This window comes from Myodes glareolus, chromosome 22 (genome assembly GCF_982192425.1).
Source record: "Myodes glareolus chromosome 22, mMyoGla1.1, whole genome shotgun sequence".
Classification (NCBI taxonomy): domain Eukaryota; kingdom Metazoa; phylum Chordata; class Mammalia; order Rodentia; family Cricetidae; genus Myodes; species Myodes glareolus.
Genome location: NC_142047.1, coordinates 35,914,532 through 35,928,113, shown reverse-complemented (window position 1 = coordinate 35,928,113; position 13,582 = coordinate 35,914,532). Strand labels below are relative to the sequence as shown.

Sequence of the window (13,582 nt, the reverse complement as noted above, 5' to 3'; positions counted from 1 at the left end):
CCAATATAGAAAAAGATAATTGATAAAAGTTGGACGGCACTAGCACATGCCTTTAATCCCAGGAACTTAGGTGGCAGAGGCTGGCAGATCTCTGGGAGTTCGCGGTCAGCCTGGTCTGTAGAGGGCAGCCAGGGCTGTTACACAGAGAAACCCTGCCTCAAAAGAAAGAGCCAGGCAGTGGTGGTGCACGACTTTAATCCTAGCACTCAGGAAGCAGAGGCAGCCGAATCTCTGTGATTTTGAGGACAGCCTGATCTACAGAGTGAGTTCCAGGACTGGTTCCATAGCTATTGAGAAACGCTGTCTTAAAAAGCAAATCAAACAAATAAACAAAAAAGGAAATAGAATCTCAGGTAGGTGGGTCTCTGAGTTCAAAGCCAGCCTGGTCTGGTCTACATAGAAAGACCTGTCTCAAAAAAATAAAACAAAACAAACAAACAAAAAACAAAATGAAAGAATCTCTTTGAGAATTATTGTAGAAAATATGTCTTTCCCAGAAAGAATGACTCTAAGACCAAGAAAACTCTACTTAGAAATGTAGCTGATTCTACTGATGACTCTAGAAAGAAGTCAAGTTGTTGGAAGGTAGGTTGGGACTAAGGGGAAAAAACAGAAAGCAGGATAATTACATTTACTTTGTAATAACTGGGGGGCTGGAGAGATAGCCTAGAGGTTAAGAGCATTGGCTGCTCTTCCAGAGGTCTTGAGTTCAATTCCCAGCAATCACATGGTGGCTCACAACCATCTGTAATGAGATCTGGTGCATGCAGGTAAAACACTGTATACATAATAAATAAAATCTTTTTTTTTTTAAAAAAAAAAACATGGTCCCTCTAACTATGTCAGAAGCTTTACTTTTCAAGATTTTTATCACTATGTCAGTACAATTATCAACCTCATAGAGGAGCAATCTGAGATTACACAGCCACTAGCAAATCAACACGAGGGCCCACAAGATGGCTCAATGGATAAAAAGGCTCTTGCTACCAAATCTGATGACCTGAGTTCAATCCTTGAAACCCATCTTAAAGAACTAATTCCTGCAAGTTGTCCTCTGATGTCCATGGCACACATGTTCCTCTCCCCTCAAAGTAAATATTTTTTGTTTATTTTATTTTTATTTTTTTTATAATTCTCTTTTTTTTAAGTTTTTTTTTTTTAAATGTATACAACAGTCTGTCTGTGTGTATGTCTGCAGGCCAGAAGAGGGCACTAGACCTCATTACAGATGGTTGTGAGCCACCATGTGGTTGCCGGGAATTGAACTCAGATCCTTTGGAAGAGCAGGCAATGCTCTTAACCTCTGAGCCATCTCTCCAGCCCAGTAAATGTTTTTTTTAAAAAGTCCACATAATACCTAAGTCCAAGTGTCCTGGTTAGTTTTTCCTCCCCCGTTCCCCATTTCATTTTTGTTTTTTTGAAGGCAAGGTTTCTCTGTGTAACAGCCCTGGCTGTCCTGGAACTCGATTTGTAGATCAGACTGGCCTCGAACTCTCAGAGATCTGCCTGCCTTTGCCTCCTGAGTGCTGGGATTAAAGGCACCACCCTTAATTCACATGTGTGCACCACCACATAGTTACATTTTTTGTTTGTTTGTTATTTTTTTGTCAACTTTGGTACAAGTTAAAGTCATCTGAGAAGAAAAAACTTCAATTGAGAAAATGCCCCTATTTATGGTATATTTTCTTGATTAATGGTTGTGTGGCAGGGTGCCCAGCTCACTGTGAGTTGTGTTACTCCTGGGCAGGTAGTACTGAATGGTATAAGAAAACAGGCTTTGCCGGGTGGTGGTGTTAATCCCAGCACTCCGGAGGCAGAGGCAGGTGGATCTCTGTGAGTTCGAGACCAGCCTGGTCTACAAGAGCTAGTTCCAGGACAAGCTCCAAAGCTACAGAGAAACAAACACAAAAAAAACAACAACAAACAAACAACAACAACAACAAAAAAGAAAATAGGCTGAGTGAGCCCAAAAGAAAAAGCAAGTCTGTAAGATTCTGGCTTCTGCTTCAATTCCTGCCTCAAAGATCCTGCCTTGAATTCCGAGCTTGACTTTCCATGACAGACTGACGTGGAAGTATCAAGTAAACAAACCCTTTCCTCCTCAAGTTGGTTTCTGTCACAGTGTTTTATCACAGTTTTAGACATTAGGACAGTCTGACTCCCACATCCAGACACGCCGATAGTAAATATTTAAGTTTTATAACTAACATCTAGCATCTTGGTTTGTTTATCAAAGGTTCTCTAGACAGCCTGGTCTGTGGAGTGAGTTCCAGGACAACCAGGACTACACAGAGAACTCCCACCCCCACTCCCCACCCCCTCGAAAGACCAAACAAACAAAAAAGTTCTCTAGTAACTTGGCCTTGGCTGTACTAGCCCTTAGGCTCCCTCCAGTTCCCATTTCACCCTGGGACCTTTTCCTTGCCTTCCCAGGAGATAGCATTAACAGCTGGATACAAACTTGTTCTGTTTTTACCCTCAGATAACTAATTTAGTTTCATTATTAGTTTCAATTCAAAATCATAATTTTTAAGGCTAAACTTGAATATAAAGTTCTAATCTTATGAAAGCTGCTAACTTATTATAGACTGTTAGGAAATAGAAGTTAGTCAGTCACCCTTAAATACTGATAATAATTAATTACAGGAATAAGCCTTACTTAGTTCCTTTGAAAGACCCCTGAATTGGGTCTCCTCCCCTCGGCGACCCTGATGCCCAAGAACCAAGAACCAGTCCACTGGATGCAAACGCAAGAGGCACTTTATTATTCGCACAGGTGCCTGGCAGTTCGGGTGACTGAGCGCACCAGGCTAGGTTCGGGGCTGATTATATAGGGTTGGGGCAGCAAGATGCGGGCTTACAGAAGCAGATGCATGGTTACAGGGTTCTCATTGGTCATTTCAAATAAGGCGATGGAGCCAGGTCAGGGACAGGGTACATGGAAAGCAGATAAGGCTCATTTTAGCACCCTCTGGGCTTTCTGTTCCCTTCTATCTTCCTGTTGGCCAAGGGTTGGCCTCCAGGTGCCTGACCACAGATATCCTGTTTTTCTCATCAGTAGGGGCCCATCTGGCCTCAGGGTGATTATGCTGGCTTGGGAACAGCTTGACCTGGTTTGGACTATAGCTGCAATGGAAATTCCCTGAGTCTGTGCGTACTAGCGCTGTGGTGCCGGTAGCAATGCCCGCAGTTACCCCTCCTATCCCTAATAACATGGCCAGAGTAAGGGACAGTGGTTCCCTCTTGAATTTCCGAAGGGAATCTTCATAATATTGTAACACCGTCTCATCAGAATGATAATGTATGCATGGCTATAGCTGGACTAACACGCAATAATCTTGGGTCAAATTCAAAACAGCGGCTGACACGCAAGGAGTTAATCCAGTACTACATGCCCAATAGGTTCCATCTGGGGGCACCAAGTAATAATTGCCAGTTGAAATGCTTATGGTCTTGTTGTAAATGCCTAGGGTAGAAGGGGGGTGTCCAATGCAAGTGTCTGCTCCAGTCACTTGAGTTAGACTTAACTGGTGCCCCATTCCCAGGCATGCGCTGGGAGGAGAGCTAGAGTGATTGGAAAAATTTCCTATGAGGGCTATGCCCTCATAATATATTGGACTGGGATTTAGGCACAGTCAGCATTCTTTGGCCTTATCTGGGTCTGAGTGATTTAGGGCCTGATATGCCCCTCTGATTAGGTTTAGAAGTCTATCCCTGGTTCCAGGGACCATGGTCAGGCCTCCGGATGTGGTTGGGGTGGTAGCAGGATTGGGAGTTCCTGCTGGAGCAACAGAGGCATTAAAGGGGGTGGCTGGTTAATTGGGAGGAGCTACCGGTTGAGAAGGGGGCTTCTGGTCAGCTAATATCATATTGGGCCCGACTGACTGGGCTTGTTGGACTGGCATAACTTCTCTAGAAATAGCGAATAGGGCTATGGGATCCCAGCCGGTGCGGTATAAACGGAGGCCCCAGCTCCTCAAATTGGCCCAATCGGCCTTTTTGCCAGCCTCTGTGAAATGTATCATCAGTGGATTACATCTGCCCCCTACTGTGGCCCCCTGGGCTGCTCCTTTAGTTGAGTCAAAACATGGTCCGCAGTCCTTCCCCCCACAGGTCCAGGGTCCTATCCCCTCATATCCTGGGGTGTTTCCCCGTTTCACTGTAATTAAATCCCAGGAGGAGGAAGGCTTCCAATAGGTTGTCCCTGTTGTTTCGCAACCCCAGTTAGCACAGAATCCTTCTGAGGGCCCCCCACATCTTATTCGTTCTCCCTGGCTGTGGCCATGCCCCGGGCAAACGTAGAAGGGGTGTTGTCTGGTTTTGGCCCTCCATCCCGGATGCTTGCATCCATAGCCAGGGAAGGGCTCCTGTTCTGACGGGTCCCAGTCTTCTCCCACCAAGTCACATAAGTCTATATATAGGGTGGGAAAGGTCGTCTGGATAGGTCCTATCAACATAGTGGTATTTACTGTTTCTCCAGTGATCAGATTGTAAATTTTCCAAGTCACCTGATAGGGGGTAAGGGAACTTCTTGGGCCATTGGCGCTTAAGGCCCGGGGGAGTAATACAATGAAAAACAATGTACAGGTCAAGAGCGGACGAGCCTTATCTTTAGAGGGTTTTGAGAGCGTTGGAGTTTCCATGATGGTTCCGGATCCGGTCCCTCAGGAAGGTGTCCCGATTGAGCAGCCTTGACGTGTGATGTATGGATCCAGGCAGTAATCCCATCAACTTTCAACGCCGTGGGTGTAGTTAAGAGCACGGTATAGGGTCCCTTCCAGCAGGGTTCAAGGCTCCGGGTTTGGTGTCTTCGGACCCAGACAGCGTCTTTGATCTGGAACGGGTGTGGGACTGCTGGGGTTCTGGTTGCCTCTTGGTAGGCTGCCACGAGTGGTTTCCAGATCTCCTGCTGCACCAGCTGCAAGGCCTGCAAATGAGCCTGAAGGGAAGAGGTATCAGCATAATTGGATATGTCCGCATCAAAAAATGTTACGGCTGGAGGTGGCGCGCCATAAAGAATCTCAAAGGGGATCAGCCCAGGCCCGGGGTATTTCTAGCTTGATAGAGGGCAAGGGGTAGGAGCTGTACCCAATCCTTTGAGCCAGTTGCGAGCATTAATTTAGATAAAGCCTCATTAATTGTTCTGTTCATTCTCTCTACCTGTCCTGAGCTTTGGGGTCTGTATGCACAATGCAATTTCCAATCGATCCCCAATAACTTAGCCACCAGCTGACTTACCTGGGAGACAAAGGCAGGCCCATTATCTGACCCCAGTACCTGGGGCATCCCATATTGGGGAAAGATCTCTTCCATTAGCTTTTTAGTCACAACCTTTGCCGTTTCATGCTTGGTTGGGAAGGCTTTGACCCATCCTGAAAAAGTATCTATGAAGACTAAAAGATATCTGTATCCATACATACCAGGCTTAATTTCAGTAAAATCTATCTCCCAATGGACACCCGGCCTATGGCCTTTTAGGCGGATTCCTTGACCAACTCGGGCCTTACCAGGGTTGAGCACAGGCCGTACAGTTGTCTGTCACCTGTTGTAGGGCCCTATCCCTATTTAAGAAATATTGTCAAATCTCCACCTGGTCCAGCAGTCTTCATTTTTTGGGCACTCAAATGAGTCAATTTGTGTAGAGAGTCAACTAACTCTATGGTCATCTTTATAGGTATTACAGTCTTTCCTTGGTATATCCAGCGATCACGGGATGGATCATAATCCACTCCTACTTTCTGAATAAGATTCAAGTCTTCCTTATCATAGTCCCAGGTAGGGGACTTGGGGGCCTTCCCCGTCTCAGAGAGGACGGTGACCATCAAGAGCTGAGGCCAAGGGCAGCCTGCCTAGCTGTTTCATTGGCCAGGTGATTTCCTTTGGCTTCGGAACTGTTCCCTTTCTGGTGTCCTGGACAATGCATAATACTCAGTCTCGTAGGCAAAAATAGGACTTTCAGCAGCACCAAAATTTCTGCCTTGTTTTTGATCTCTTTTCCCTCCGATGTTAGTAGTCCCCTTCTGCAATATATTTCTCCATGAATATGAGCTGTTGCAAAGGCATATTGGCTGTCCATACAAACATTAAGTTTCTTACCTGCTGCCAGTTGGAGGGTCTGTGTCAGGGTGATGAGTTCCGCTCGCTGAGCGGAGGTGCTGCCAGGCAAGGCACTGGCCCAAACTACCTGGTTTTCAGTGGTTATTGCGGCTCCTGCCCGCTGTTCTCCATTTAACAGGTAGCTGCTGCCATCCGTGTACCATGTGTAGTCGGCATCTGTGAGAGGCTGATCGCTAAGATCATGACGAGTTCCATGCATTTCCTCAAGGATCTGTTGGCAGTCATGGGAGGCAGGACCCTTCGGCAGGGGCAGCAGGGTAGCAGGATTGAGAGTCACCATGGGCCCAAATTGAATTTGGTCAGCATCCAGAAGCAGGGACTGATAATGAGTTAGGCGAGCATTTGACAATCAATGGTCAGGTGGCTGACGAATAATGGACTCAATGGCATGAGGCACCAGTATAGTCATCGGTTGTCCCAAAGTCAGTTTGCCGGCGTCCTTGATTAGGACTGCAATGGCGGCTACCATTCTCAGGCATGGGAGCCATCCGGAAGTCACTGGGCCTAGCTTTTTGGACAGGTAGGCAATGGGGCGCCTCCATGGCCCAAGTTTCTGTGTTAAGACCCCTTGTGCGAAGCCCTGTTTTTCGTCTACAAAAAGGTCAAAAGGCTTGGTGATATCAGGTAGGCCCAAGGCAGGAGAGGAGAGGAGGGCCCGTTTAATTGTATCAAAGGCTTGCTGCTGTATCTCAGTCCAAATAAAAGAGGCGTCCTGTTTAGTCAGTAAATAGAGGGGGGCTGCTATTTCTGCAAATCCTGGGATCCAAAATCGGCAGAACCCTGCTGTCCCCAGGAATTCCCGCAGCTGGCGGTGGATCCAGGGTGTAGGGATACGAGATATAGTTTCTTTTCACGCGGCTGTCAGCCAGCGTTGGCCATCCTGTAATTTACATCCCAAATAAGTGATCTCAGTGTGACAAATCTGGGCCTTTTTAGCAGAGGCTCTGTAGCCCATCTGTCCCAGGGTCCGCAGAAGGGCCCCAGTACCTGTACGGCAGTCTTGTTCAGTTGAGGCAGCTAGCAGGATATCATCCACATACTGAAGCAGGATCAGCGATGGATGCCAGATCCGAAAGCGCGACTTTGGTAGCAAACCGAAAGAACAAAATCAGACGGGGAAATGACAACTTCACCCTGCAGATGCACGAATCCCTCGAACTCACATTGAGCCCTCAAAAAATCGGGCTCCCCCGATCCCTGAGGCGTCCCCCAGGGTGGCGGGGGAGAAGTCCGAGCTCGTCAGCTCCTTCTCAAGGCTGCCCAAATACCCAAATACCAAATGGCAACGGATTCAAGGCGATTTACAGACGCTGCGCAACACGGTTAAAACGAAACCAAACTGAGAACAAATAATCAGACAAGGACGAACGGATGCTGGCCAGCTTACCTCCTGGTTGGTCTGGGCAGGGGGTGTGTGTGTGTATGTGTGTGTCCCAATCTTGGTGGAACCTCCACGTCAAAGACCCCTGAATTGGGTCTCCTCCCCTCGAGGACCCTGACGCCCAAGAACCAAGATCAGTCCACTGGATGCAAATGCAAGAGGCACTTTATTATTCGCACAGGCGCCTGGCGGACGCTCCTGCCTTCGGGTGACTGAGCGCACCAGGCTAGGTTCGGGCTGATTATATAGGGTTGGGGCAGCAAGATGCGGGCTTACAGAAGCAGATGCAAGGTTACAGGGTTCTCATTGGTCATTTCAAATAAGGCGATGGAGCCAGGTCAGGGACAAGGTACATGGAAAGCAGATAAGGCTCATTTTAGCACCCTCTGGGCTTTCTGTTCCCTTCTATCTTCCTGTTGGCCAAGGGTTGGCCTCCAGGTGCCTGACCACAGATATCCTGTTTTTCTCATCAGTAGGGGCCCATCTGGCCTCAGGGTGATTATGCTGGTCTAGGAACAACTTGACCTGGTTTGGACTATAGCTGCAATGGAAATTCCCTGAGACAGGCAGGCGAGGGTCTTTCACCTTGTATATGTTTTCAAAGTCAAAATAAGTAACTAGAAACAAAGTTTGTCTAATCAGACATACCTAGGCAGCCCTCATACTTCAGAGATCTGCAGAAAATGGCATTTAAAATAATAAATGAGATAGAGACTCCCAGATCTTAGCAGTGATCTGAGATCTCCAAAGAAGATTATGGGACACCATGATGTTTCCATCTGGATTATGACGATGCTGACCACTGGGCAAGGCGCCCCAGTGCAACACCTGCTGCCAGGACTCGGTCTAGACTGTGGACAAGCATCAGGACATTGGAGAATTGATTGCACCACTTTTGCCTAGACAAAATAAGGTCAATCTTTTCCATGTCCCTCTTCCACAGGAAAAAAAAAAATTCACCTTATGGGTCTGGCTAAGACTGTAAGACTGCTGTTCTGATACTTCTGCCTTCAATACTATGGAGACCTGGGTATGGCTAACTATATATGGACTCTGGTCCCTGTCATTTTTAATAGATCGAGAGCTGCTTGGTCTGTACTCAAGTATAATTTATTTGTCCTTCTCTGACAGTATTGATGGTTAGGCTAGCTATAACTTTGTCAACTTAGCAGCAGCTTTAAGGGTTTTTTCTTCTGGAGAGGCAGCTTCTGCCGCTCTTTTCCTTCCCTTTTTTCCCCCTCTCCTCTACCCTTCCCCCTTCCATAACCTACTAAATAAACCCTATACCCAAATTCTCTCCATGGCATATCTGTTTGTCTCCTGCCAAGACCTCAGGCCACACCAGGGAGTCCACTGAGGCCTTGACTGACCCACCGTCCCTTGTGGGCACTGGTCCCCCACCACCTCTTTATAAATGATAACTAACACCCATTATCTGCTTTTTTCTAAGATAGGGATTTCAATATGATCCCGAAAGTTTCAAATATATTATTTTCCTTTAAGTACATAAATTTTAACTTCTGGCCGGTTGGTGGTGGCTCACACCTTTAATCCCAGCACTCCGGAGGCAGAGGCAGTCAGATCTCTGTGAGTTCGAGGCCAGCCTGGTCTACAAGAGCTAGTTCCAGGACAGACTCCAAAAACTGCAGAGAAATCCTGTCACACAAAAAAAAAATATATATATATATATTAACTTCTGTTCTTAGTTTAAACTTGTCTCAATAGGTTTCCACTAGGCTGGCAGATACATCTAAGCACCAGCTGCTATCACCTGCTCCGAATGACTGCGAGCCCTGGATTTGCTGAAAGCTAATGTGGACCAGACCAGTTGATGTGAGTGCTCCCTGACTCTTTCTACAGTGTCTGAGAACCAGATACTTCTGATGAGTGCCCCATTGCCTGAATTCCCTCCCTACCTTTGGCTAGCCTTTCAACCTTCTTGGGCCCTGATAACAATGCCTCAATGTCAGCTCAAAGTAGTTACAGAAAAGAACATGTCGTCCCATGCTCCCTGCCCAGAATAGGTTGAAATGCTGAGACAAGGGGGAACTCCCTGGCATGGGGGACAAAAATGGCTGTCTATAATGTCCATTGACATATCCCCCCAAAAAAGTAGGCCCAGAGTTATCAATTAATATATTTACTAACTAAAATGGTTCTACACTAAGAAGACACCTTGATTCTTTATGCAGAACCACAGAATCAAAGAGGACATTCAGGATTATAATTATATTTTGGTTGTACTCAAAGATCAGAGCTACAGGGCCTGGTAGAACAGTCATTGCCCTGGAAAAATCTGTTAGCTAATGGTTCTTAGGTCCCAACTGTCTCCTTAAACCCATGGGCAAGCAGGACCCATATGGGTCCTGTCATTGGTACTTGTGAAGGGGGAAATGTAGGACCCAGCCATAACAAGCTCAATAGAGGTCTGAGTCTCAGTAGCTTACACTAAGGCAATACCTGGTTCCAAGAAAGGCCACAAACTGAGACTACCCAGGCACCACCCAGGAACAGACCATCCAAAGAAAATTCCAAATGTTCCAACTATTGTAGATAGGATCACCTGCTAGCACACACCCACTGCTTTTTCACCAGGATACCCCTAGCCAAATGTCAGCCAATCAGGGGTCCTGAACCTTAGAAATCCCTCATCCAGAGCCGGCGGTTGTGGTGCATGACTTTAATCCCAGCACTTGGGAGGCAGAGGCAGGTAGATCTCTGTGAGTTCGAGGCCAGCCTGGTCTACAAGAGTTAGTTCCAGGACAGGCTCCAAAAGCTACAGAGAAACCCTGTCTTGGGCTGGAGAGATGGCTCAGATTTGGCCTCCAATCCATGATCCTTCTGCCTCAGCTTCTCAAATGCTAGGATTACAGGTGTGTACCACTACACTTGGCTAGAATATGACTTTATTTTTAATATTTTTGGTCTCTACAGATTGACCCCAAAGCCTCACACATGCTAGATACAGTATTCTCCCACTGAGTTACATCACCTTTTTGCCAGCACGGATACTAGTCTACCAGCTAGTTAGTAAAACAGCATATTGTTTAACCGCCAAGCTCCCAGGCACTCAACTTAAGAATTTGAAATTATTCTAAGAATCTGTCCCCACCAAACTGAGGGTCAGGTTTGAAAATATGGTGACTTCATCTATGGTAAACTGGGCAGCCATCTGCTAAAAGGCCCTGACCACTCCCCATGCACAACAAACCTAAGTGAAACTCCATGGGAAGGATGCTTCCTTACTATCTCAAAAAATAAGGTGTGTGTGGGGGGAGGGGATGTTGAGATGACTTAGCTTGAGACCATGCCCGACAGCCTGAGCTTCTTTCTTTCTTTTTTGTTTTTTTTTTTATATTTATTTATTTGCTTATTATGTATACAGTATTCTTTCTTCAGTCCAGAAGAGGGCACCAGGCCTCATTTCAGATGGTTGTGAGCCACCACGTGGTTGCTGGGAATTGAACTCAGGACCTTTGGAAAAGCAGGCAATGCTCTTAACCTCTGAGCCATCTCTCCAGCTCCTCTTTTTTGGTTTTGAGACAGGGTTTCTCTGTAGCTTTTTTGAAACCTGTCCTGGAACTAGCTCTTGTAGACTAGGCTGGCATCGAATTCACAAGAGATCCACCTGCCTCCACCTCCTGAGTGCTAGGATTAAAGGTGTGCGCCACCACCGCCCAGCTGACAACCCGAGTATCAATTCCTGGGACCCACATCATAGAAGAGAACCAACTCCTGCAAGTTATTCTCTGATCCCCACATATGTGCCCTGGCAATCATGCATGCACATATACCTCACACAAAATAAATAAAAGGAAATAATTTTTTTAAAGGAACACCCTTAATACCTATTTTTCCTAAATGACAACCCTAACAAAACTACACATACACACTTAGTCTATATCACATCCTAGAATATTCTAAAACTATCCTTTATAAACCAGGAATGGTGACTCATGCTGTAATCCCAGCAAGAAAGGGAGGGGCACACTAGTATAAGTAAATTTTGAGGCCACCTTGGGCTACAAAGTGGGAACTAGGCTAGCCAAGGCTATAAAGCAATAGCAATACTCTGTCACAAGACAAAACACACACACACACACACACACACACACACACACACACAAATCCCAATTATACAGAAAAATAAAACATAGGGGCTAGCAAGATGGCTCAGCTGGTAAAGGCATTTGCCACCACGCTGATAACTTGAGTTCCATTCCCAGGACCTACAAGGTGAAAGGAAAGAACTTACTTCTGCAAGTTGTTCTTTGACCTTCAAACATGAGCCACGGAACATGAGCATACCCACCCTCAGTAAATTATCCTGACTATATCTCATCACATCACTCTGGCCTCTCAGCTTGTCTCTTTCTAGTCTTAAATGCCTTATTCTTTGGTTTTCCTTTCCTTACTCTTTGGAGATGATTACACAAAGCAGGACATAGGAAATAGGATTTCCTAGAAGAAAACATCCTTTTGTTCTTTCCCATGTGTTTTCAGCTGACTGAACAGCACATAGGTTCCTTCACTCAGGAAGCAGTCCTAAGGTTACTTGGGTCTTATTCCTGCTTCTGATACCTCAGAGGTTATACAAGAGTAAATACAGTTGAGGTTTTTCCTCTTCCAAAGTCACTGTCTTATATTTCCTACACTAAAGCCTTAGAAGATATTACTGTAAATTACTCTCAAGGTGATCTGAGATAAAACAAAACAGCCAGGTGGTGATGGTGCACACCTTTAATTCCAACACTTGGGTGGCAGAGGCAGGTGGATCTTTGTGCATTCGAGGCCAGCCTGATCTAGAAAAGCTAGTTCCAGGACAGGCCACAAAATTACAGAGAAATCCTGTCTTGAAAAATCAAAACCAAACCAAACCAAACAAACAAACAGCTCAGGTTTTTTTTTTTAATTTTTATTTTTTAGTTTTTTTGAGACAAGGTTTCTCTGTGTAGCCCTGGGTATCCTGGAACTCTCTCTGTAGACAAGGCTGGCTTTGAACTCAGAGATCTGTCTGTCTCTCCCTCCAGAGTGCTGGGAGTAAAGATGTGTGCTATGTCTACTATCCTTTTAAACATCTCCACTGGCTTGAGATGAAGCTCAGTGGCAGAGTACCTGCCATGTGAATGGCTGTGGATTGAACTCCTACCACCAGAAAGGAAATAAAACTCCTCCCTTGCCCTTACTTCCTTCTGCACTTATCCCCGAACCTCTGCTCTACCCACAGCAAAACTCTCAAGTTGCCTTCATGTACTGTTTCTATTTCCTTACTTTTCCTGTTTACTTTTTAACCTATTTTACTCAGGCCAACATCTTCAGTTGATTCATACTAGTCAAGCGGAAGTCACCAATGACATTTTCTAGTTATCTCCGAGGTAACAAATTCAATAACTAAGCCTCTAGCTCAACTGTACCAGAACACGCAGCTTCCGGAAACAGAAGCCTCCCTTTCTGCCTCAAACCTCTGGCCTTGGATTCTACAATTCAACACTCTAGACTTGACTTTCTGCCTGCTTCCTTCTTTATTACCCTCTGTCTGTAAATTCCAAGATTTAGTCTTGGAATTTTTTATTTTATCTGGTTGAATTGGCTCAAGACGTTTAAAAACATCTTATTTAGTTGCTGACATTTGAACATCTGGATTATACATACATACTTCCAAACCCAGCTTTCTGATTCTTTTGGGGGGAAATAACAGTATCTGTTCAGAATGGGCCAGCATTCCCACAACACAGCATAAAATACATGGATAGAGCAGAAGCAGCACCCTTGATGTTAGGTGCATTTGTTATCCTCGTAGATAAAACAAGAGGGTTGGGAATACAGTCCTAAATCACATTCCACGGTCTTGGGGGGGAGAGGGTCTTTGTCAAGTTTACCACTGGGTCCCTAGGCTCCTCCAGGGGAGAGAAGGGCTGAACGACTTCAACTGGAAACCTAACAGAAATGTCTTTAAAAATCTACTGCTGTGGTCTGCTGTCTCTTCGGATTGAGAAGTCCTCGAGAGAGCAGGAGACCCTGTCCTGGTCCTTAGTTTCACACCCGGTTTTATAAGGCCCTTTTCTAGATCACCAAAGCCACTGG

At 45.8% G+C, this 13,582-nt stretch overlaps 1 protein-coding gene across 5 annotated transcripts in view; it reads right to left on the bottom strand.

Annotated features, from left to right (window-relative positions):
* Positions 1–13,582, bottom strand: part of Agrp (agouti related neuropeptide) — a 72,868-nt gene that overhangs the window by 57,244 nt on the left and 2,042 nt on the right. The window contains exons 2-4 of one of the 5 annotated variants that reach the window (XR_014999014.2): positions 7,105–7,198; positions 6,097–6,997; positions 2,743–4,939 (exon numbers count right to left, since the gene is read on the bottom strand). The exons of 3 other annotated variants lie outside the window; for them this stretch is intronic. Coding sequence is in view for 1 of the 2 variants with exons in the window: in XM_048437102.3 (XP_048293059.1) it covers positions 4,589–4,939 (351 nt within the window). In the remaining variant the exon portion in view is untranslated. Of the gene's footprint in view, positions 1–2,742; positions 4,940–6,096; positions 6,998–7,104; positions 7,199–13,582 lie in introns of those variants that run through there. One more of the 5 variants, XM_048437102.3, reaches the window with a different exon arrangement.